The 26,583-nt window shown below is 43.5% G+C and overlaps 1 protein-coding gene across 1 annotated transcript in view; it reads right to left on the bottom strand.

The window, feature by feature from the left end:
• The window catches only part of PIGL (phosphatidylinositol glycan anchor biosynthesis class L), a 65,036-nt gene that overhangs the window by 6,571 nt on the left and 31,882 nt on the right, over window positions 1-26,583 (bottom strand). The window contains exons 4-7 of the mRNA XM_009278177.2: window positions 24,701-24,788; window positions 15,816-15,906; window positions 9,614-9,681; window positions 1,461-1,492 (exon numbers count right to left, since the gene is read on the bottom strand). Coding sequence (XP_009276452.1) covers window positions 1,461-1,492; window positions 9,614-9,681; window positions 15,816-15,906; window positions 24,701-24,783 — 274 coding nt within the window. The 5' untranslated portion in view covers window positions 24,784-24,788. The remainder of the gene's footprint in view (window positions 1-1,460; window positions 1,493-9,613; window positions 9,682-15,815; window positions 15,907-24,700; window positions 24,789-26,583) is intronic.

Below are 26,583 nucleotides of genomic sequence, written 5' to 3'. Positions count from 1 at the left end.
AATCCCAGCATCACTCTTGTTTCATTAAGCCCCTCTGATGCACAGCCCTGCACGCCTGCCAGATCAAATTATAAATACTGGGAATTTCAATGAGACTGGAACTATATTTGGAAAGGCTTAGCGTAAGCAGCAGCATGGGAGCTCCCCGTTCCTTTGGTGTTTGTAGGTCATGTCAGATGTGATGTAATCAGAACAGCAAGGCTTTCACATAGCTTCAGGAGTCTCTTGATGCTGCTAGAGAAATGGAAATGTTGTCTATACATGGGTCCGTTTCAAACCTGAACCAATTTGAGGCACAGACCATATTCAGGACCATAGTATATCTAACAAACCTGCATGAACAGAACATGAGGGTGGTTCAGTCTAGATAAGGCCTGACATCTAGCAGTGACATCTACCACTGCAGTTCCTTGTTCTTTCTCTGTACGGCACACAGCACACACAGAGCTCTTTGCTGCATCCCAAAGGTAAACAAAGAAAAGGTCCTAGGAATGAAGGCGGCATTAATACTCCTGTTTCATAGATGCGGGAATTGAAGAGACTAGAGTCAGAACTCAGTTAAACGGCATTCTGCCATCTTGGCTCATGCTCTCTCCACCAGATCTTTGTCTGCAACTTGCTGCTAGCAGGGAATTAAAACTGATTTGCTGTGACGCATCCAAATCCTACAATGATTTGGGAATTAGAACTGAAGAAACAAAGTCCAGATGACTGCTGAGGGAGGTTGACTGGGTGGGCCTGGTTGAGCCACCTTCCTAAGCTCTGTCCAAACAGCTCACAGCTTTGTGCTTAAACTAGTTCCACAAATTTGTCCCTGAGTCAGGCACTGTTTGCTAGAGATAAGGGCTGCAGATCTACTCTGGGACAGCAGCTAGAAAAGGGGGTCAGGAGCAGCCTGCTTCTGTACTTTGGTTCTTTCTTTTTCCTACTGGTACAGAGAGTTTCTCAAAAATACTTGTGTATTTACAGGTGAAAGAAGCCACTCCAACGATTTATTCTGCCAGTGCAGATTTCAGATACCTTTCCCATACTGACCACATTTTGATGGAAGCTTAGCTTGGTACATGCAACCATTTTTGGCTGAGCTGGTAATGGTTTCTGAGGCTCTTGTCACAACAACAACAAAAAAAGGCTTATAAGTAAGATGTGACCAAAACCTCTGGGACTGAGCTGAGAGACCTGGAAACAGCACTCCTATTCACACAATACAGCAAGAGGCATAGGCCAGACACTGAATCATACCACCAAGACAGGAAAACCCTGAAGGACAGAAAAGTGACTGTAGAGAAGCCTGAGCTGGTAAAAAACTGCAGGGAGATAAAAGGGCAAGGAAGAGTTCAGCTGCGGGTTTCATTTGCATTGCAAATAGAGGTGAGTTAGGCAAATGAAACCCTGGACAGAACATTCATGTAAACAATTGCCTAATGCCTGCAGGGTCATGGATGCGTAATGTGACATACCTTCAGGTAACTTCCGCTCTGAATGCAGGTACCTGTGAATGAAGAGATACATGGGGGTAAACACTCAATGTTACTCAAATCCTGATTTCACAGGTATAAACTCTGTATGCTAAATCAACCCTTTTCTCTTAATACACACACATTTACAATGGCTAATCTTGTAAGAAAGTTCAGGAGTCGACACTGGATGCACATGTCAGGCAGTGGTAAGCCTCATTCCCCATATGATTCTGCCATTCCTTTCCTCATCCTGGCTGCTGGGACACAGAACAAATAAGCTCCATAAATCCAACCCGCTCTCAAACTTCTCATGTTGCACTAAGGGAAACTGCAAGAGGCTGCCAAAGGCTCTTCACCTCTGAGAGCATTGGCTCTTTAAAATCTTGTGTTTGCTGACCGGGGACATTGCCTCAGTGGCAGCTCCTGTTCGGGGACCAGCTTCTTTCTTTCTAACCCATGCTGGCACTGGGACATCTGAGAAGCTGCTCTGACTTTTTGCTCACTAAGACTTTGATCCCTTCATGACTTTGTCCTGAGAAGTCTCTGTAGCAAAAATGCATCCCTTGGAAACAGAATGAGGGGACCAGAGCAGGAGATGTGAACAGTGATGGTACTTCTATCAAGAAGTGTAAGCAAATGATCCTGATATGATGAAGGCATCAGAGGGTATTAGCTTCAATTCCTTTTTAATTCTCTTGTTTTTCCTGCTCTAGCCTGTGGTTCATAGCTTCAGAGCACTTATGCTCACATCACCATTTGCATCGCCTCCAGATTTGGCCCATCGCAGGGATGGGAGGAAGCAGGTCTCCAGCAGATGGCACTCAGAGCTGTCCCACACCCAGGCTTGCTCTTCCATAAGAAAAAAAAAGTCCAAACAATGGAACATTTGCCAAAAGGAGAAAGGAAATAAAAAAAGAAAAGTTATTTAACCCTGTGTAATATTTAAAGAGATTGTTATCATCTTAAAGTGGTGTATTTAACGAAGGACAATGTGACAGTTCATGTGTAAATCAACCAGGATAAAACATACATTATATGTAAACTGTTATGTTTCTCCAGTCACTTTCAAACTAGGATTATCTCTGGCTATTGGTTAAGTTCAAGGAAAAGGATTAGCTACACAGGCGTAGACAAAATAGGAAGCACGGAGTAATGAATACCCAAAGCAATTCAAAGCAAAAGTCAAGCCAGAAATGCAGGTCATGGCAGAACTCAAACAGCAATGAGAAGACATATGCCTTAAATAGATTCTCCTGCCAATGGTCTCCTCTTCTCCAGAGCCAAAGATCTGTAAACAATACCATTTTCTACTAAACAATGGCCTTGTAATACTGACTTGGCCACCTTCTACCCCACTACTCAAGTCCTACAGTTCTGACAAAGATTGTTAAATGTTGCCTTGTAAACATTACCAGCAATTTTTTTTTGGGGGGGAAGAAGGTTTAAGTATCTCCATTAATGTCTGCTCTGCTCTTCTGCCAGAGGTTTCTTCCCTCACAACTAGAATCTGGCCACCCAAAGTGATTCAGCACTTGGTAAAGCTAGCAGGGTGGGAACTTTTTAAAACAAGCTTGGAGAGATAAAGCAGTGAGTGGTTGTGAAATTTGGCCAACTATCCAAAGTCCTAGTGTCTGTTCTGGGTGTGCTGCCATAGAGGGACCTTCAAAGCACTAACTGATAGCAAATTAAAGGATGTGAAGAGCTGCTCCAAGAGTGAACTAATAATAACCATTCCTGGCCACTAGAAACAGAAGCAAGGAGAGATCCAGTTCATATGGAAACGTTTCAGCAGGAGCAGAGATCGTCTTCAGCAGGGAAGGAAAGTTTGATCCAGCAGCAAATTAAGGAGTTTGTGCTTGTGTAAAGGTTCAGGGAGACACAAACTGTATTTTCATTACCGAAAGGTTCTCAAGGCTGCTGCCAGGCAGACCTGACACTGATCTGGAAGAAAAGGCATGAAGAAACTGATTCCCTCCTCATCCTTTTTGTCCTGAGCCAAATGCTTCAGCACTCGGCAAGGCTCAGTGCAGAGCTATGGGAATGGGCTCCACCCAGCTATAATGCTGCAGAGGAATTGCAGCCTTGCTCGTTTGTATTTCTCAGGCAAGAGATGGCAATGAACTGTGGTTGCAGAGAGAGAGAGAGAGAAAGAAACACAAAACTCTACCTCCTGCACACGTTCATAAAACTAGCCAATCCTCTCCCAAATCAATCTTCTTGCTCCCATCTCCACCCTGCTGGAGCTCTCTCTGTGGGACACTTCCAAGTAGGGGAGAGGTTGCAGCTCTCTGTTGTTGCCATTTTGGGAATGTTGTTTTATAGATTGGACTTGCTGTGGTTTGGGTGAAATGAGAGTTTGGCATAAAATCTCAAAAAGTCAAACAAACAGGCTCTTTTTCAGGAGCTCTTTCCATGTGTTTTTTTCCAGAGAGACTTTTTACAAATTCTTCTTCTTTTTAAACATAAAGTGATCTAAGGTGGCTTGTTCCCACCTGTCCACAAAGTCCCAGAGGCCAGCTGATTACAGGGCACCTCTCACTGCACCCTCTTTATTATGCCTGTGGTAGGTTCAGATGCACATTTGAAGGAAAGTGGGACCCTCTGCAGTGAAGAACTTCAAAAGGCTGTGAGATGTCTGAAGGCACCCACCATTTTTGCACTGCAAGGAGTCAGAACCAGCTCCTCCCTCACAGACCAGCTGCTTTGAAAGCTATTGCTGTCTGTAGCTATCAGCTGCATCTGCTCAGCAGAAAAACTGAAATGGTCCAATAATCCTCATCCTACAAACTGCAAGACTGAGCTAGTTCCCAAATTCCCCATCTTTATTCAGTCATCCTCAAGGAAAGATGCCAGCAAAGTGAGTGGGCTAGCTCCTAAGAGGCACTGACCACTGATACCTCCCCATGATGGCAAGAAGGAACAAGTCAAGATGGAGCTGAAACCTCGGTCTTGGGGAACACAGAACGCCTCGGGGGTAGAAGCAGGACTGATGCCCTGGTGGGTGGATTACAGTTTTGGTGATGTTCTGTTTGATGAGAAATTGTTCACTGAGATCAATGACTTCACTCTCCAAATAGTCTCCTGTGCCAAAGGCAAAACCCTTCACTGAACTGACTGTGCTGGCTGCTGTAGAGCACTGGGGAAATACAATTCTGAAGAGCGTGGCAAAGAATGGATGTCTTAAAGATGCATTGGGGCTCCATTTAGGATCATAACCTCTAATCTGCCCAATTAATCTGATGAAACAGATGTGAAAGAGGAAGAACAGCCAGTCTCCTAGGAATCACAGAGACATTAGAGGGATATACTTGCCAGATGTTGAATGTTTGCTATCTGGAACGCCTCCTCCCTCCCTAACCGGACTTTCTGGCTCCATTTCCATGCACCCTGAACTACACCATGTAGCAACATGCAGTTTGTAAAACACTATTCAGGCACTCTGTACTCACGTGTATTGCAGTGGCAAAAGATGGTTCTGCCAGTCAGAAAAAAAGGTGTTGATTCCAAGATCTTCCAGTTGACAGAGCTGCTCTGTGGCTCTGTGCTTTGGTCCCTGCACTGTCTGGGAGAAGAATGTGCAGTGTCACTGCTCCACTCATGCTGCTAGCAGCCTAGTGACACTGGGAAGGACATTCCTTGAGGCTGTTTCTTTGGAAAAAAAAACTTCTTTGGGGGGGATCCCTGCAATGCTGGTGCCCTGTGCTCAGCTCTATCCTAACGGCTCTCGACAGTATCATGGAGGGCACTGGGATGAATAAACTTAGTCAATTTAAGGAAGGAGGGAGCAGGGGTGAAGGAATGAGATAAAATCTAGGACAACGTACCCAGCTATGGGATATATGCCAGGCATAGGGCAGAGTCCTCTGAGGGGAAGGGACAGAGTCACAAAGGGTAAACAGAGGAGGACAATTCTTTCTTGACCTTACGGAGGCAGTCTGGGTGCAATCACAGCCACCACTCCTAAGTTCCCCCTGGGACATTTAAGATCAGTAAAACAAAACACCAGAAGTGAGCTGGACTGTGAAAGGACAGGCTGAAACATAAGATACTGGAACCTGTTATTTCTTCAACACTCTTCTTTATTTTGCATGGAACCTAGAACTCCAGCAGGGACTAAACAATCCCAAACAAACACATCAGTGACACAGGAAATCCTTTTCCAAGACAGAGCAAATAATAACCAGTTTTGAAAAAAGGATTTTCTGGGAAAAGGCAAGGGAAATACAAAACAGCACCCTGCTTTAAAAACATAAATGAGATGCCACTCACTTGAAGTGCACAGGCTACAGCTGCTTAAAAGGAATGAGAGATCAGAGTCCCATTCTAGCCCCACACTGTAAGAAGGCATCGAATAAAAATGGTAGATGGGATACCATTCATTATCATCAAGCTAACCACCCAAGAAACAGCTTGCTTCGTGCTCAATACATCCTTAAAGACCTGGCCTTGGAAATTCAATACAAGCAGAACTGTGCTTTGTAGGGATGTAATGCAGTTGGTGGCTTTTGAGAACTGCACCCACCAAGTCTGTGGGATTTGGCTGGACAATGCACTGTTCATTGTTTCGATATACTTATTTGAAACTGGCATTTAATCAATCCTCCTCTTTCAGGGAGCCTCAGTGCAACCCTTCTGCACGATGCTATGTCCCATGGCATTCATAAATGGGGCATTCAATAGTCAGGCTGCGACATGTAAGTACGACAAGGCATCAGTGGCACTCAAGCTGCATCATAATCAACTCAAGAGTGATAAAGCACTAAGCTCCCAAACAGCACCTCTGCACAGTCTCTTTTACAACCTACCACTGAGTTGGCAAATGTTAAGAAACATCCTGCAGGACTGAGAGGTGTTCTTCCAAATGGAATCGACAAGAATAGGCTCAGCTAATGATACTTTGATGTAGCTTTTTATATGGCATCATTGATATAAGTTTTATGGATGCAGTTGCTATAACAACATAATGCACAGTAGTTAAATATAGCAGCTCCTATTTTCCACTCAGTTTGCTCTGCCCTAAGCAGACAAGGACTATTCTTTTCTGTTCTAGCTGGGATGAAATGGATTTGATAGCTCACTGAAGAAAAGGAGTGGTCCAGTCCTTCCTCCCCCTCACAAAGACCATTCCTCTCCCCCCTAAGCAAGCAAGCAAACAACAAAACCAACAGCCCCCTATTTGCTAGGCTACTGGGCAAGAGGGCTTGTTTAAAATCAAAATGCACAATGACTCATGCAAAACTAAACCACCTCGATATTACATGTGATCTCAGTGCAAACACTGTCATTTCAAAGTGCAGGAAGAGAGGTTGTCAAATATTCCTGTCATGCAGTATTTACCATGCTTATTACCATAGTGCCTAGTGACTGGCCAAATGCTGAGAGGGGAGTAAAGTGACCTTGATGTCACCCAAGACCTGCTCTTCCTTGTGGACGCGTGTACAGGATCCAGCCTCTCTTGGCCACAGGGAAAGCTCCTGTTTTGGGGGCTAAGAGAGAATGATGTTGCCCAATCAAGGTGATGGGGAAAGAAGCAGAGCTACAGAGGTTCGCTTCCAATTCTCCCTTCTTCGCTATAGTGGGATTTTCTTGGTTTTGGGTTGGGTTTTTTTTGTCTGGAAGCCAGAACTGAAATACTCCCAGGGGAGACTGAAATCAAATAGCAATTTGTGTTCCTCTCCCATCCTGTTTTTTCTTATTTTTCCCTCGCAGAAGAACAGATCTACTCTCAAACCTTGGCATTTCACAGTTCCTCCCAGATCTGAAGCCTAGGCACATAGCAGCAGCTGGACTCCCTGCAAGCTGTCAGGAGGAAGGTTGCTGCAAGGGGAAGGGCACATTTCTTCTGAATAGTTCCTGCTCCTTTGAATATAACCTCTGTTCCAGACACTAGAAAGAATATTTATGCCCTTAGCAGAAAATACTGAGCATCTGCTCAGCTATGACCATTTCCTGAACTGTTTTGTTCCTTGAAGCTGTTCAGTAATTTGCACCTCCTGAAGCATGGAGTTGTGGCATGGGTCACACAGCCTGTTCTACCCCTGCTCTCGCAGAAAGTAATCTCTTAGGTAGTGGGCACAAATCTATCTCCCACAGACTGGGAGCATCCAAAAGAGCTGAGGATCACTGCACCAGCCCTCTGCTTCATCCTTTCCACTTACAGCCACAGTGGAGGCAGAACCCTGCAGACCTTGTTTAAAGATGGTTAATAAATACATTGCACATGATACCTGGAGGGGAGAGTTCATTTGCCTTTTTCTTGCCATGTAACACTGGGGCCCCAGGGGCAGCAACCGCTGCTTTGCAAAGCCCTGCTGTCAGGGAGGTACGTGAGAAGCCTCAGCATATGCTCCCAGCACTGCCTGTACTAGCCAACATGTGAGAACTCATCAGGGCACTGAAAATCAGGAGTGATGCAGTCACGCTCTACTTCCTCCATGACACAAACTGAAAAATAATGAGGGCAAGCAAGCCACTAAAAATAAACTTAACCTTTCAGTGGCCACAGAATCACTCTTGCCACATGCAGATGACTGGGCCACCATGCTTATTTCTGCTGATTCAGGACTGGACGAGAGACAAGAAACAAACCAGCCCTAAGTTAATGAGAGCTGCTTATGCTCTGGTGTCCCTATCAGCATGTATCTCATCAGCCCAGGACAATGTTCTGCTGTAGGCTAAGGACTAATGCAAAGATCTGAGTTCAAGGGGCTTGCATCTAATGAATACTTGCTAGTAACATACTCTGAGGCAAGAAGAGGGTTAACATCCCCACTGCACACACAGGAAACCTAAAGAACAAAGGTGGGAAAGTGATTTCTGCACAGCCACAAAGTGAGACAACAGTAGAGCTGGGATTAAAATTGAGAGTTTTCCTTAACTTTCTCATACATAATTCAGCTGCTAGCTTGTTTTCCCTGTATCTCTTCAGGATGCAGGGGGACATCTAACAATCTGCCCTCCATTCCTATTTGCAGGCCGTACGGCAATTGACTGAGCAAACACTGAGGTCCAGGCAGCTGGAAGCTCTCTAGTACCTCTGTGCCAATGGTATGAGCATCGGTCATCAACCTCTGTTCCTCACTCACATCTCAAATAACATTGTGCCGGAAAGCATCTCCCCGCTTAGCCCAAACAAACACACAATTTGCTTTAACTCCACCCCTTTTCCTTCTGCTAGGGTATTTCAGAACTTGCTTGGAAAAGCCATGATCCCCTCTAACGCTGAATTCCAGCCACCAGATAGCATCAAAGACTTTCAGCATCTTCCCAGAGGAGCTCAGTAGGCACAGAATGGATTCTGTGGCACTGCAGCTTTCTCCAGGCAAGTGAGAAAGGCAAATCACTGTGGTGTTGTTAGCAAGGAGAGCCAGAGAGTTATCTGAATTGCACAGATGATTCAGAAAACAAATGTGTGCTAAAAATACAAGATATACTTGCAAAGAGTTCTTCTCTTGCCTGGGAAAGGCAGGGGCAGCTCTGGGGGAGATCTCTCTAGGACACAATGAGGTCTGAATGAACAGAGGGTTAAAATAAAATACAGTAGCTGTCTTGCCAGCAGAATTTGGGTGATTTTAATACAAGGGATTTTTGTCTAGCAACCTTCCCACATCACAGCACAGAGACAGAGATTCTCAGAATGTAAAGAATAAAGTGGTAAAGGAACAAGTTGACTTAGGAAGAGTGGTAAATAGGGACAGCTCCAGTGAAAGAGCAACATTCTTGGGTCAGAGAGGTAAATTCAGTTACCCAGACAGGATGGCAATATCCTCTGGAACAATGGTGCAGAACTTTCCAAAATCCAGCTATCACCAGCTCAGGCATCAGCTATTCACACACTCTCCTCAAACCAGAAGTGCAAAGTGATCTGTGGTGTATCTTAGTGGGATCAAGGACAGGAAGAGCAAAGAGGGCCCAGTGAAAGGGAGACTGGCAAAGCACCAGCAGATGGAATAATAAAGGATGCTGTAAGTCATTTACAGAGCTGTAAGAGTTTCTCCAAACAGTATCGTGTCCCACAGCCTGGCACTCAGTTATATCCGTTACATTAATACTGCTCTTGGCTCTAGCTATTAGTTTTCTGCTTACACACAAACACCACATTCGCTCTGTAACACTATAGTGAGGCATTCAATTAAGTGTGCAGAACACTGTACCTTAAAGCAGCGTAAAGAGAAATGTGGTTAGCATGACCACTCACTCCTCCTGCATCAAAGGTTACCACCTGCAAACAAATCATAGAACAATAATCATTTGAAGAAGGAAACTGCAGTTACCAACTTTGACTTCTAACACAGTACTGTCCCAGCCCATTGTTATCTAAAGAGTTGTTTTTGTCTTGCACAATGAGGCCTTGTGTGTGAACTCATGCTACAGAAATACAACTCAACAAACAAGACACTCTGGAACTAGACGACTACACAGTCTAACAGCTTGAACAACAGAAAGACGACAAATACCGTGTTCCCACTGGCAGGATGCACTTGTTACTTATTACCAGGCCAAAAGGTTACTTTCAGAGTGATCTTTTGCAAACTTGTTCCTGACCCAAGAGGTCCAGCTCTATGAATCACTCTCTCCTGGATTTGAGAACATACTAGAATGCCTGCAGATTACAGGGTGAAACTATAGTTTGTTGTACTGTGAATCAGGACATATTGCTTTAACAAGAGCAACACAATCATGTACTACCGTCCTGATTGTAATGAGGCTTCATCACAGGATAACATAGTAATAAAATAATCTGATATAAGAACAAGCCTTTTTAAAGAATCAGCTGACTGCGCTTTTTTTACAAGCAAGTCAGGCTTTTCGCTGAATGAGAAGATCATATTGTTTATTGCTTCTCTGCAGGGAGAAATGGGAACTTCATAATGCAGAAGTAATGCGTGAACACAGCACTAACAAGTCACCGTCCAAAGCACAGAATACCCTTGGCTCCCTGCCCTAAGACCTATCAATAATGTGTCAGGGGTGAAGCATCCACCCTAAGGGCTCACTCTGCACAGTATTGTGAAGTGGGTTCTTAAAGGCTCCCACTTCCAACCTAGAAGACAAACTGGCAGCGCAAAGTGTAGAGCAGACAGGGAATGTGTGCTGGTAGGTTTTCCAGATGGTGAAAGTGACAGTCCTTGGACAGCCTAAAGTTAGGTTTTTGCTCTGGGAGAGGCCAGGCAGCAGAGCTCTCCACAGCTCCCGTCTCTATGACCAGGAAGAAACCATAACCTCCCTACATTTCAATCAATGTCTGCTTCCTTGCCAGCTTGTTCTCTCTTCAAGGAAGGAAATGCTACTGCCTTGCTTACTCACCACAGCTCCCTTTTCAAAATCTATTTTATATGCAGGACCTGAAGTACTGGGTTAAAGATCAAGGGAAGATCAAAAGCCGCCCTGCCTGTCCTGCAACTTGCTACTCCACCCTCCAACAGGAGAGGCTCTCTCAAACACAGGAGATACTGTGTAAAGAGGGAGAGGAAACACAAAGACAATGATAAGAAATACTTCAAAAACCACAAACTCCAGACAAGCCTGCTTATAAACCCATCCACCCAGTACAAGTCCACAATTAGACTTTCCACTTTGCCCAGTGGCTGTAATAATGCTGCCACCAAGCAGTGGGGTTATTCATTGATGGCAGGAAGTGGCAGGACCCAATTTGGATTCGTTCAGGTACAAAGAAGCATTTTTCTGGTCAATCCTTATTTTATAAGGAGAAAAGTTATGTCTTTGGCTTTGGCTGCTTTTGCTGTACATCAGCATTACCTGAGAGACTCTCTGCAGGGACTCCATGGTCTGGCATGGTGCTAAGCCCTCCCTAAGGCTATCAGCTTTCTGAGTAGCTCATCTGGGAAAGACATTATTACATTCTGTACAGCTCAGGGAACCAGCATAGCACCCTGTATTTTACAGATAAGAAAAAACATGCTCTGAAGTCACTCCTACCTAGAGTGGCACTTTCCTAAGATGACAATGTCCCCCACTCACTGCAGGCGGAATAAATTCCTATGCAGGTGAATAACAGTGTGAGTCTGCTAAGGGCTGGACTTGCACTAAACCTTTTTACTAAATGGGGACAGAGAGAGGGTTTGTCTCTTCTGCCTGATCATTTCTTTTCACGTAACCTGTACAAACAGAACATTTCAAGACTACTACCCTGCTGTCAAATGTGGTTGAAATTAGCCAATGGGCTCTGAAGTCTGTTGTCTAAACAGGGTACTGATTCCACAGCATCACTGCGGTGCTCGTGACTTAAAGCAGGCAGCAATCACATGTAAATATATTCCTCTGGCTTCAGGGATTCGTTTCATTGATAACAAATCTGAATTTCTTTCTCACATGCTGAAGATATTTTCACACGGGAGCATTTGCTTCTTCCACATGGTGCAGCTAGCTGGTGTGTTTGCTTTTAGCACATAACCTGAACAAGGCTGATGATGAAATCAAGCAAACAATCAGGGCAGGATGAGAAAACCTGAACATCTTGAAACTGTCTGGGTTAAAAACAGGCTTAGCCAGTTCAGGGAGCAAAAGGCTGGGATAGGAAATATACTTGATATGGAAATTATTGCTCAATGAAATCTTTAGGGCAAGAGGGAGTTCCCTCCCCACACCTGTTCTGAAATGGGAACCGCTGCCCTTGGTGTTGCAGGGTTTTCTTCTGGGTGACCTTGGTATTCAGGAAATTGAGCTTTCACTACTGGAAGCCAGAGCAACAGCCAAGACAAACAGGTCCAGAAATCCCTTCCGGAGGAGGGAGAGCACAGAGGAAATTACTCAATTACTAGCAGAAGAGAAAAATCCTGAGAGGTCTGGAGTCCATGCTCCTTCTACACACCATGTGCATCGGAGGAAAAAAGCACTCAAAGCTGTGGGTCTCCCTCACTCTTTCTGGCGTCATCCAATGCTTCAAACAGAGCACACATCTGCTCAAGTAGATTGGTGGGGATAGAAAGGTCTCCTTCCTTTTTAAGAAGGGCCATCCCATAAAATTGCATAGCAAGCAACTCCATTTCTAATGGCCTTCCTCTGAGCATCATTTCATAGGCCCGACTTACACTTGCAGCGGCCAGTGACATTCAAACTCCCTTTGATCCTCTTGGGAGGGTCTATGTTTGGAGGTGTCTCTTGTTGCTACTAAATCAGAGAAGCTAAAGACTAAAAAGAATGGTCAACTGGATGAAAAAGGAAAAATCTAATCATGATCAACATCCCAGTGTCTACCGGGTTTGAGTTGCAAGTGTGTAAGTCATGCACAGGCTCTTAGAATGAAAGGTCCTGGGGGCCTCCCACTCATGTACCCCAAAGCACACCTGAGGAGACTGCAACATAAGTGAGGAAGGGAGGAAAAGGGATGCCAAAGTCTGTCCCAGCTCTGTTGCCTCCTCTAGCAAACTCCACATGCTGCCCTCCATATCTGGTGTTCTGCAAAAGCATTTAAAATTGTCTACAAACATCACACATTCAAATGCTCCCAAATTTTAGGAGAGTGTGGAGGCTGAGATCCAAAACATGAGAGCTGAACTCCCCCTCTCAAATATAAGCTCCAACTTGAATGCCATTTGTAGAAGGATCTGGCTTTCTAGGCTGATTTGGAGCTGACCCAAGACAATGGGACTCCTCCACAAACAGTTGTACAGATGATGTTTCCATCAGTCCATAGTGGAAAGCAGCTTGTAAGAACGTGGTATTCCTGAATTCTGGTCTCGGCACTGCATCTGCCCCAAACAGTCTGAATGTCGCCTCCTAATCCAAGCTCTGCTATCACCAAACCTGAGATCCTTAAGAGTAGAGCCTTAAGGCCTCTAGTAGAGCCTCATACTCTAGAGCCTGCCTGGTGCTCACACAATACTATGTAATTTATTTTTTTTATACACCAAATACTTTCTAATCTGGATCAAGACAGACTAGCCTTGGCTGCCTCTCCCAGCAACACTGGCTTTTGCTTATAAATCCAGCAGGCAGGAAATAATTTCCAAAGTCTATAAATTAGTTTTGGCTTTGAGTACACCAACTGTTAATTTCTGTCTGCACTATTTAATGTAGAGCTTGGATGAAATATGTCCCTGTAGCTCTCAAATAGATTGAGTTACTCATGGACTTCCAGGGCAAGTGAGGAAATGAGTAACTATGCAATGGAACAAAACTACGCATAACATGGTGCGACTCCTTGCCTTGCAATCTTTCCTTTCAGACATGTTGGAATTGCAGCCTGCTTCTCCACTGCCAGATGATACATATGTTCTGTAAATAAAAGACACCATTGTCTATGCTATGACTAGGGGGAGAACTGGGGAAAGTTTTCCCACTGGGATAGCTAAAACAATACACGTCTTCCAATCACGTTAACTCCATTGAGTTAGCTTGTTGTGTTTGAAACAACACAATGTTTTGACAAGGCTCTTTTAACATGTTAAGCCAATTCTGTCAATTTCAACATTACTGAAAAATAGACTCAGTTTACCTTTCAAGGCAAGGCCATTGTCTCAGGACAGCAGAGATGCTCTAAGAATGGCTAACAGATAGCAAGCTTTGAAGTTTTAAAATGCAGAATGTTAGACAAAGGTAATTAGGCACTTGCCTTGCTGTTGTTGGCAAACTAGGTCTGCTCTTAAATGAAAGGTATTATAGCAAACATGTGAGACCTGTGTGATTACTTGGGACACTTAAAATAATGTAAGTTTACAGAGCAGTTCATTACCACCATCCCCAAGAAGCTGCTTCAGTGGCCTTTGGTACTGCTGACATGTTCTGCTACAGTAATTTGTCCTCACTGCTGCTCAGGGAAGTGCTGAGGGGAACGCAGTGGGCCCTGCCACAGTGTTCCTTGTTACTACAGCTATACCTGACACCCGCAGCACAGCGGGTAGAGTTCTAGTGATTGTGCGTGTTTCTTGCTTTGAAAACCCCGCACTTGATTTTTCAGCTCACGCTATGTTAGTGGCAGACTCCTGCCTCCCCCAGCACAAACAGCTTGAGTTCAATTTCCTCTGAGGCAAAGATCTAACCCTTTCTAACCATCTAGAGGAGTTCTAGTGTTTTCAGAATTTCTACTGGGATTCTGGTGCACTTGTCCTAGTAGTGCCCATGAGAGTCACAAACATGCAATACAAATCCTATTGTATTAGGAGCTTTCAGATTAGATTAAAACCTATCTATTCATGGGGCCAAAAGGCACAAAAAGAGTCCAGGAAAACTGCATTTGTCTCTGTGCACAGCAGTGAATTTCATGGAAAATTAGCCTCAGAATCAATACAGAGTTGGATGCATGATGCTGGTTTTTGTGCTCATGGGGCTTTCATGCTACAGGAGATGTGGTTTCTTGTTTTGTGAACTGCTGAAAGGCTTTAAGATTTTTGTGATTTTCCTGCTAATCAGTGTGTGACAGTGACATGCCTGATCACAGCAAGGTTCAACAGAAAAGAACAGAACACAACCTTTTCTGTGCTTAGGCCCTTATTCCTGTTCTGTGGGGAAAAAACCTCCTATACCAGTGCTAGGAAATCTCCACGGTTTAATATTCTTCAATCCTGACCTATATCCCTGCTAATCTAGCTCTCTAACACACGCCTGCCAACGTACTTCAAATCTAAGCCTAAGCATAAGCCTAAATCCCAGATGGGCTCTCTTCATCAATGAAACCTAGCAACAGGGGCAAAATGGTTGCTTTAAAACATAGAAAACATTTGAGGAGTTAGTAAAGCAAAATTCCTCCACCGTTTATTTCTCACTGGGAAGCAAAGAAAGATCTCCAGAGAGGAAAGATACATCCAAACCACACCATCATCCTTTTCCATAATTTTCAGTGGAGCAATTCTATTCGTTCTGATCTTCTAGCAGTTGTTTGAAGTGCATCAGAATGACCATGTCTTACTTGTCAAGACACAGGAGCTGTACAAATACTCACAAAAAGTCTTAAACTACAAAATGCAAAATTGCTTTCAGGTATCATTTTAGACCTGAAATTCAGCTGGGCTTATTCAGAGGGTCTTCTACAACTAGTGAACCCCAAGATGTACTACCGTGACGCTTACTAGTTCCAACAGAGTTTGCAGTTTTTAACCAATTTGAAGCTTTTACTTCAGTGAAGGCTTGTGGCACTACAACCCAAAAGAGGCTTCATAAGATCTAGCTAGAGAAATGGATAAACATTATAAAGCAAATATTCAAAATGAATATATATATATATACTTATACTTATATATAGGTATACTTATACCTAGGCTATTTCACAGAGAATCCAGAAGCAAAATCCTAACTTTCAAGACTTCAAAGAAAGCTTTCAGAGGGAAGGAAAAAGCCTAGAACACTAGCTCAAGAGTAATGTGGAAATTGCCTATGCTGTAGAAAGTTTCACATTACCAGGTTGATGTTATTGGCTTCTATATGCTTTAGCACAAAGGCTGCGAGGAGTTGTGTGTCCCATTCAACAGCAGGATTATCTGGAAGATCCCTGAAAATGAGAAGTGCAATTAGTCACTTCACTGCTGAGAACTTTATAAAGACCACGCTAGAAAAGAGAGATCCTCTTATCAGAGAATGAAATCAAGATAAATTTATTTATCATATAAAACCACTGAACTTTACTTAGGAGTTTTACAAGCTTGTATATTGGAGGGTTGAAAGGGAAACAGCAGTTCCAACACCCTCCTCATAGATTTGCCAAGGTCTCCCTTTCTTCTTACCATTAAGGCAGACTTTCTGACTGCTTTGCTTTAAGCAACATCTATTTTGTTCAATGATTCTTGTTCTCTACTCAACCCAATAAAATTACTTTCTCTTATTTAAAACCCGTTTTAAAACACATTTTCCTGAAAGACTTTCCAGTCATAATCTACTGGTGAATTACATATGAAAAGTAACAAGCAAACTCCTGCTCTCATTTATACAGGAATAACCCATTAACCTCAACCAGAGGACAATAGGACCATAATTATATTGCATGGATTTGATCGTAGTTCTTCATCTGTTTATTTTATGCTTTGCATACCAACTGGGTATGCAAAGCATACTATGACTGAATACTCTGCCTGGGTATTTTAGATTGCAGCCTCCTAGGGGCAAGGCACCATGAGCCAAATGCAAAATAACACCAGGCAGCCAACAGAATTATTTCATATTTACACAACTGAGAGCTGAATTTGACCCCCCAGCCATTATGTTTGAATGGCGCCAAGAAAACATTGCTTGCAAAGTTAAAAAGGTTATTAGTAACAATAGGATAACACACAGCTGCTAAAGACCAATAATGATATGTTAAACTGGTCTTTTTCTCAGACCTTTTCCATCTTCTGATAGTCTGATAATTGCTGTGAAGTGGTTTAGCAGAAAAGTGACTGCACAGCGTTCTCACACAGACACATGGGTTTGGATCTGAACTGATCCAGCTGTTTGCTGCAGAAAGCAGGGGTGCTACCTCCCAACACTCTTCGCGCCTTGCTGACTCCCCAGAGAGCAAGAATTATAACATCTGCAACAAAACAACAGGAAAATGTCTCCTCGGCACATTCCAAAGTAAAGCTCAACCTGGGTCTTCATGAGAGGTCTTCTGGCCACAAGTTTTCCCACTGCTAACAGTAGTAGTAGTAGAAGGAAGAGCCTAACGTACAAACTGACCATTAGCATTTTACCTGTTGTGTTATGTACTCCTGTTCAGCACAGGCCAAAATAATGTGCTGTTAGAAATCCCAGCAACAAGGGAAGGCACTTCTACATTAGTGTACACATTCTAGCTACGGTCCCTGTAGCAGTATTACCAACAACAGAAATTTTTGTTGTTGTTTGCAATTCCCTCTTGTATAGACATCATCTTTGCCTGATGTATACAAGACATTTGAATTTCATCATAGGAAAGATTCTTTGGTACATCTGGTGGTTGTCTCATCAGCTTAACAAACCTGCATCTCATCTGCTCTAAACAAAAACTTTCACATCTCATGTTTGAAGAGGAAGTGGCTCTGTTGACCCCGAAGGTATTACAAGTCCCACCACGTCACAGCAAGCTTTAAATGGAGCACATTTTAAAAATATGCTTCAGCTAAAACATCCCAAGCAACATGCACACTGAGCAGAGTCTAAGTGCAAGTCTAACAGTCCTTCAGTTGTTCGAATGGTACCTTTGAGGTTATGTCAAGGCTTAATCTGATAATATTGTAGTAAATTAGTCTAAAAGGGATTCTTCACTGGCCACTTACAATGCAAATATCATTCCTCTTTTTGGACAGGGGTTAAATGGAGCTGTGGAGGAAGTGAAGAGTCCCATTAAAACAGGAGGGGTGCTCAAACAGTGAGAGGTCAGAAAAAAAAGTAGGGCTTGGAATTTATGATGTCCAGGAGGCTTTGGTGTCATAGCCACTGCACTCAGCTTTATTGGGCTGTCTCCAAAAAGGCTGCCGGGTAGTGGAGCAGGTTTTAACTAGTTTAGACAGATAAAGATCACCCTCGTTCAATGGAAATGAACAGCTGGAGGCAACGGTTTAGAATCCCTGGAAACAAAACAATCTGAAGGCATGAGCAAATTAACTCCATGAACACTGAACTGATTAAGCTGGAATATTCTGCAAAAAATTCTGTTTCTCCAGCTTACTGCTTCTCATGGAGAGACCACTCACTCCTAGTAAGAAAAAGGAATTATTTTTCTTGCATAATGTTTGTCAGGCACCAAAGACAGAGAAGCTAATCTTGCCAAACCAGACACACGTGTATATAAGCACATTCATAACTCATTAATAGTCACGATGGCCCACTGAAGTATTCCTAGCTCATTCTGCAAACACAAAAAGTGACACATGACATGCCCAAAGTCACCCAGAGAAGTCAGTAGAACTGGCAATACATTAATCTAGATTGCTCCAGGAAATTACTTTTTTTTTGGTAAGAGTTTGTATAATACTTTGTAAAGTCAAAAATTTAAGGGTTACCATGATAGTAGGGACCCCGCTGAAAGCATGAGACCAATAACTTTCTGCCTGTGCTCTGGATATCAATAATTGGGTCCAGGTAAGGATGAAAAGGTGACTAAGAAAACCAAGTTCCTATACACCCTATAGCAATGAACACAAGATACATTCTTACAGGAGGTCTCTACATGCCCCAGGAACTTTGTAGGGACATACAAACTTTGGAAGCTGCTGTAGTTCACAAAATCAACTATTCAGTACAAAGTATTTTTCCTAATATCATAAATCAGTCCTCACCAAGCCTGAAAAGTCCACTGACTTGCTGCACTATTGAAATAAGTTGCATTCATTGTGGTTTTACCGTCAGGACTTAGTATGAGAAACATTCAGCATTTAAATGGTTAACTCCACACTGCCTTTCTGGCTAAGGCTGATAATGCCTCTGAGCTCAAGGTCGAAGGGCTGAGATAAAGGACTATAAAGGAGTGAAAATTAGCACATTCCCTGGAGCAGACTGGAGCTTGTCCCAGGAGACACGGTTCCCCACACCCGCCCTCCCTGTCCTCTGCCCCAGAGAGCTCCTCGTTGCTGCTGTCGGTCACTGCGACAGATCAAGATATAAATCCTGCACTGGAGAGGCCTCCCAGGTCACACTGCTGGAGGGTGCTGGTGGAAAGAGTAGAGGGGTTTGGTCGCTTGGCCTCATTTCCACCAAACTGTTACGGTCTGGAAGTGATGTTTATGGGCATTCCACATGACTGATAATGAATGCAGGTGGCTGCTTGGATGCAACCCTTGTTGACCACGGAAAAATAGGGAGATGCATAGAAGCAGCAAAAAAAATATTTTTAATGGAATAAGGCTCCAGAAATATTGTTTTCCCAGCTTTTTTCAGTGAAAGCCATGCTGTGCACTGTACAGGGAATTTACAGCTGTGCCAAGAGATCTATAGACTGAAGAGAGAGAGAAATGGAGAATTATGGTGCTGCAGTTGCTGCAGTATGGGGTAGTGTCTGTCTTTGCTTACTGATTTCAGCAGGACCAGTCATGGGAAACATTGTTTTCTGAAAACAAAAACCTGTACCTTTCTATTTAACCATCCACTGTTGGTAGTGAGAACCGGACAGGACCCCTGGTTTTCTCCTTCTTGCCTCCTTGCTTTCCTCCTTGCCAAGCTGAACAGACAGAGCAGACACTGGCATCTGCAGTTCCCCTTCCCAAGGTTTGCACAGGAAGAATACAGGGGTTGTCCTGGATAGCCTGTCCCAGGCAGCAGAGAGCTACAAGGGGGCCACAGCAAATCACATCAGCACATTAAACCAAAAATCAGCCTTGTGCGGATCTTGCCCAGCAGTCTTACAGCTGGCTGAATGAAAGAAATGTTAACAATCACTGCCTGATGCCAGCTCCTCTCCAGGCCTCCTCCTCTTGCCTGCTGTGGGCTGTGGAGCGTAGCTCCTCTTATGCCTCAGCCTTGGCCATTAAAACACTGTGCGTGTTGCCAGTAATGCTATCCTTGCCAGTAGCCTGGACAATTTTGTAAGGTCATCTTTCTAGGAACGTTTGGGCTCAAGATGCCTAGATTCCTGTCATTTGGAGGGTCTCTTTTGGCCAAGATAGAGATTTAAAAACCTTCACAGATATATATTGCCAAGTTACACCCTTCTTACATGATATACCACTCGAACTCTGTCCAATTTTCCACTGCTCACCTTCCACAGATCTTTTAGCAACAGCCAGTGCATTTATACGTACAATCTTCTTTCAAAGCCTTCCATGGAATTTATTCTGCTCATGAACTAAGCTCTCGTGACTGCTCTAAAGGTTAAGTTAAACTAAACAGTTAGTCTATGCGATGTCCACGTGGCTTAACAAACAGGAAATGGGCTGTCCTATATGGGACACTGCCAGTGAGAATAACCTTGAGATCTGTCCCTCCTGAAATCTGTTGAATCCTCAGGCCCCTGGGTATGTTATGAAGCAGTGCCTCTCACTATGTGACAGTTACCCTGATGGGGACTGGCAAGCACCCTCTCTCTGCCTTGACATGATGCCTTTACAGGTGGTGATAGGGAAGGGAGTGGAGTGGCAATAGCGTTCCTTTTCGAAGATGCTTAGGTCTCCATTAATACATTCTGAGACACCAGAGTAAAACTTTCAAGGTACTAACGTGATTTTCCATTCCACTACACACCAAAAGGGTCAAGATGAAAGAGCTTTCCCATTCCTTATTGCCTTTTTATCCTGCAGCATGACCTTAATCAATCCAAGGCTAGGGACCAGGAAACATTTTTGCGTAATTTCTCCTCCTTATCCCTCCCCTCCCCAGTGAATGATTCTACATTAAATCAGCACAAAGGTCAGTAGATTGATGGTGGCTTACATAGGAAACAGGTGAACTGCTGTGCACTAAGTTCCCAGCTGAGTACAATGACCACAATGTGTTTGCTGGAACAAAGGATGCCCTTTGTATAAAGTTAACTGTATGAAATGAACATCTGGGCAATTGAAACTGGATCAAAAAGCAAAAGATCCCACAGAAGAAAATGACGTGAGTGCACAATTATTGAAGAAGCCATGTGATGACTAGAGGCAATCAGTGACCTTTATATCATAGCATCAAAGTAATTGAAAAAACTGTATAAACAGAAATTACTTCATGCTCCCTAAAGTAGAGCAGAGAATTTTTATTTTTGAGATTATGCTAAGATAAGTTAAGACAGGCTAGCCCTAGATCTTGAAGCAGAGCCTCTAAATCCTTACATTAATAACTATTTATAAATTTCTCTTCCTATAATGGCCAATTACAGACAGGAGGGAAATATTGCTGTTAGGCTGCATGTACATCTCTGATTCAATTGAAAAGAGCACACTTAGACAAACGATCAGCATCTTGCAACATCATGTTATACAGAGAACAGATGCTGTGTGCTTATTGGAATGTAACAATCTACAATTTAGGAGAGAAATGGACTAAGCCAGGATGCTAACTGTCAAATGAAAAGCCACCTACAACAGAGAAGCTCAAGCTGAAATTTTTACACCAGCAGCTTCCTCCCTCTCCTCATAGTAAAGAAACCCAAATTACTCTGAGATTTGTATTTTAAGATTGGAAATAAGAATCTTAGGTTTTGGTGTAAGTAGAGGGTAAAGGAAGTGGTGAAAATGTCAGCGACTGGAATGTTAGAAATAAAATACACTTCAAATATTTCACAAAAGAAAAAAAACAGAATGGACATAATACTTTTCTCCCATCCTTAACTTTTGTAATGTGTAAGTTTGGACCTACTTTATACAAATTTCAAAGGTAAATTAAATAAGTTGAGATGCCAGGTAAGTGCTGACGTCACTAATGTGGCCATACCAGGCAGAAGTCATGTGTAAAGGGAAAGAACACAAAGACAGTGAGCACTCCGTTCAGCTTGCTCAAAAGTCCAGGCAAGCTGTGCATGCTTCTCCACTGAGCTGTGTGAAAACACAGTGCACCTCTGTCAGATAATATTCCAAGTACCTCCATAACTCCCCAAAGGTAAATGGTAATTAGATCTCTAGAAAACTAACTTTTTGACTTGGGCATGATCATGTGTTTCTGTTTGAGAAATAAGCATCCTTCGGGTTTAAATTCAAAGGAAATATTACAGAACACAGGACTGCTTGTTTGCAAAGACCTATCCAAATGTCCCTGTACTAATTTATTTTTTTTAATGAATTATTGATGATTTCTCAGCAGAGTTTAATGTCTATTCACAGAGATGACACAATTGCTTATCATAATTTGAAATCTGGTATTCATTTGACGTCTGTGCCTCAGCGCCTTGTTGATAAATTACAGCACAAAGCTCTGTAGGAACAAGTTCATATTCAATGTCTTTAAACAAAAACAATTGATGGTGCCTTTCAAGAACAGAAATGCATAGAAACTACAGTGGCTTAAGCTAGTTCTAAAAAGTAACTTTTAAAAACTAGTTTGGAGAGGGCATCAGGCCCTGCTGTGTAAGACAGGAAACAAAATTCATCTCAGCTAATTCTGAACTAATCACTGATTTAGTCACAGCTTTCCTATCTTCTGCTCTTCACGCCTGCGAAATGGAAATAATTGTATGTTCACACCTATGTAAAGAAGTTTGAGATCCTTCTAAGAAAAGTGTTATGTCTGTTCTCTGATTTCTAGATCAAAATCTAAAACATATGTCTTGGCAATCCTGGGTACTGGGAACCCCCCAAACCTGTCTTTACTCCCTGCATTGTCTTCTCACAGAGAATGGAATCAAGTTCAACACCTTAGTCCTGACTTGAAGGCTTGGCCCAAAACACGTAAAAGACTGCATGAAGCTCCAAAACGATGGATACAATGAACAGCTCTGCCTCTGTGGTGCAGAGGAACTCTGCAACAAGGATAACGTCTTCTCAAGCAGTTAGAATTTCCTTAGGGGCTGGTGCCAAATAGCGAATGGACTCCCAAATCAAGTGTCATCACAAACCGCTTTGCTTTCAGCTGCAAATACCAGGAATACTCCTTGGAACATATCCTTTTTAGCAGAAACACAGCAATATTTAAAGTTTAAAATTTCCCAGACTCTCCAGAGCACGTAAGAAAGCTGAGACATCTGGGCCAGATGTTATCCGAACGATGGAGACCCTGTTTGCCAAACCACATGACAGGGGGTTGGGTGTGTCGCCTACTGGGCACCTTGCTTTGGTCACGTAGTGGCAAGGTGTCACCATGCAATACTGCAGCTAAGGAACATGACTTCTAGTAGGGTCACACTGGTGGAGAACAATATTTCTGGCATATGTCTACAACTCCTTGTCCGATCCTTGGTCTCACACAGCAAATCACATCTGTGGCTGACATGCACTTAGTACACAGCACTGCCCCAACGCTGTGCTGCAAACATATGACCTGCAAGATGAGAAACAAGACCTGGGAGTCTCACGTGCAAGTGTCACACTCCATGTGTGACACTCATGTTATTACTGTGCTGCTGGAACGTGCTCAGGAACCAGTGTGAAGAACACATCAGAACCTGTGCAGTCATCACCACTGATTGACCAATCACTCAAGGCAATGAGCACCGAATACCTTGCTGTCATGCACAGCTTTGAATTCAGCTGCCAGAGGAAGGAGGGGCCTCTAGTTCATTCACTCCAAACTACGCTGAGAAGCCCTAGCTTTAATTTGAGCAGAAATCTGCAACGGGTTGTTTGCAGGAACCACACAGTGCCATGGAGTGTATCTGGATCCCTGGTGAGACTGGTAGTAACAAAACAATTAAGTTCAAGTCCCTAAAGAGAATTCTTTAAAAAATACAGCAGTTGCTCCCCTTACCTTTCACCCTCAAGTTGGGTGCTGTGTTTTATGCTACTTTTTATTCCCAACTTTCATTCATGTTTGAGTTGCATTCATTTTGCACATATACTACATGCCAAGCCAAGGCCAGATGCAGCCCTTCATCCCTGACAGCCATTATGTGAGCAGCATATACTATGTGCCCATCGACTGAGTGGGGCCCACAGATCCCACATCAGTGACACATTTTCAGCCAGCCACCATTTAGCTTGTTTCCAGCACAACCAGCAGTTTCCAGCACTACAGACTGCCAGTAGTGACTTGCCAAGTGCTGGGCAAGAAGCCTCCCTTTCATTTTATAGAAGCTGGACTTCTGTGTGATCTGTTGGGGGCCATTAACAGAGTTCACTGAAAACGTCAGTCAGAGGCTAGACTTAGTAGTCTCATGAGATTTGGGGCTGCCATGCTGAATTATGAGTCAGCAGTTCCTCCTCTGGCCCACTGAAATGTGGTTTAGGCAACAGACAATAGTGCAGTGTGAAATGAAGTCAATTCCACTCACATCTTGGAGAGGTATGCAGGAAAGTAGACCGTTAAAGTCCCTACCTAGTTCAGGAAAACAAGAATTCACCAACCTTTTTCTGAGTATCTGTTGGCAAAGTGCATTTTTGGTATTTGTCCCAAATGACTGACAAATAACAGATCTATTAGCAACATCTGGCAATCTCATCTGCAGACCTCTAATAAGAGAAACATCTTCAAACATGCAAGTGTCTGGCATCTTAGAGCACAATTGCTGGGCAAAGGCATATATGTAGCAGCACTTCAGTTCAACACCTTCCTCAGCCCAGAAGATGTTTGATGGAAATGCTCAGTGGAGAGCTTGAACAGTGCAGACTATAGAAGTTTATGGCCTTTGGGAATTTCGCTCCACATTCCCAGAACAATCTGCTCTTGTCTATGTCAGCTCCCAGAGGAGGGATAAACTGATCTGAAACCAAAAAAGGTGGACAGACTCACCTCTACTAACACCTAGCTCCTTGGGCTCAATTACTTACCACTTCGGGATGTCTCTGGCCACTTTGATATTTCTGACAATAACAGGGAAAGAACACAGACCACACTTCTCCAAAAGCACCATCTGTACTGTAAGAAATGAACATCGTCAAGCCTGTATGAAATGATCAGGCAGTTCCCAGAATAGCTCATAGCTGTGCTCACTTCCTCATTATTATTATTGGCTTTGCCATAGTGCCTAGGAATTTATCTGGGGTCTGACAGCCCAAGTTGTCCTGAGTGAGAACAAAAAGCCCAACAACCCCACAATCAAAACTTACGTTTTAAAACTGAAATACAAATTACCAGCAAAACCAGGACTCTGAGGAGCAGACCACAGGACTTCACTCTTCCCTTACTAATTTCTTTTTTTTTTTGTAAAATGCTTTGAAAAAAAGAACAGCGCAGCATACCAGAGCTTGGGACAGGGTACATCAACCCATGCACCAAGAAACCATGCTCAACTAACACGAGTCCTGGCACCACTGGTTCAAGAAGGACAGACTTGCAGTTTCAAACTGCTGGGCAGGAGGTCTCACTCTCCTGCCAGAAGAGCAGTAAGCGGACAGGTGGAAGGGGAATGCAGTGTGTTCTTCCTAGCTAGGTTTTTACTACAGTACTGGCACATGAAGTTCCCGACATGCATCGTAACATGCCTAGGACTCGCACAGTGGAAAGGGTACAAACCCAAGGTGAAGGAACAGAAAGTCTCTCACAGCAGCCAGGAAAATCCTTCAGAGGCTAATGACTGAAATACCACAACCTGTATATGCCAAATAAACCTAGCGCCACTTCATCACAACCTTAATGTTAAATCTGTTTGCTCTTGGAATGATAAATACACCATACTGTTTAGGCAAAAATTGCAGTTCTGATTCTGACCCAGGTAAGTCATACAGAACTTTGCCACTGACTTAATGGCATGGGCCAGACCCTCAAAGAGAAGGAGAGCCAAAAGCATAATCGCTCCTACCAAAGAGAGAGACCTTGGTCTATTCCACATAACAAATAAACTGCAGTCAGAAACCTCAGGAGAAAGCTTGTAGCCAAATCAATTCCTCAGCCATTTTAATTAATCATCTAGGAAGAGAAAGCACAGAATAGTCACTTCATGGACATTTATTTCTCATGCCAAAACTTATGTAAATGCAGATGCAACTTCAGCAGAGATCTCAAGAGGATGATGGCCTGATTCCAAATGCAGCTTCCCATGTCACAACATTCCAGCTTCCCTGTACCAATTTCATCCAAAAAGAGGTTTCCTGACTCCTCAGCCTCCCACAAACAACCGTCTCCTGCAATCCATTTGGTCTACGCAATGATATAGGAGCATTACTTCTTGAAGTCATGGTGCACCCACCCTTTATAACACTGAGGTTCTGATGCCCTGAGCTCTCTAGCTGGGTACAAATTTTATTACTACCACCAAATCGCTTCCTTTCATAAGACAGCTTGTATCAAGAAGTTAAACACCTATCTTAACTGCAAGCTTGATCCCACAAATTTTACTGACATGCAAAGTTTCTAGTCATGCAAACAATCCTTTTGCAGGCACTGTCTTGCCAGCCCCATTCATGTGAATGCCCCAATTACATGATTACATGAGTGAGCTCTAGGCAAGGCCCTGCTCTCCCTCTGCAGCCGGTGAAAACCTGCACCGGCTTCCACAGCAGCCCAGCCAGGAACTATGCTTGGAACTCAATTTGCAACAGCTAAGCGGGACTCAGCAACAATGAACAAAACGAGTACAACAATGCAACGACCTTTATCATTTAGCTTTCCTCTCCTCCGCGCTCTGATTTAATGCGAGCGTTATGCAATGGTTTTGCTATAGCAACAGCTGGGGTGATCGGCAGTAACCCCGCCACTGCCTGCTCCGCCGGTG

The sequence above is a fragment of the Aptenodytes forsteri genome, unplaced genomic scaffold (genome assembly GCF_000699145.1).
Source record: "Aptenodytes forsteri isolate BGI_AS27 unplaced genomic scaffold, ASM69914v1 Scaffold66, whole genome shotgun sequence".
NCBI classification, from domain to species: Eukaryota; Metazoa; Chordata; class Aves; order Sphenisciformes; family Spheniscidae; genus Aptenodytes; species Aptenodytes forsteri.
Note: the sequence above shows the minus strand (reverse complement) of the source record. Positions and strands in the feature narration are given on the sequence as shown.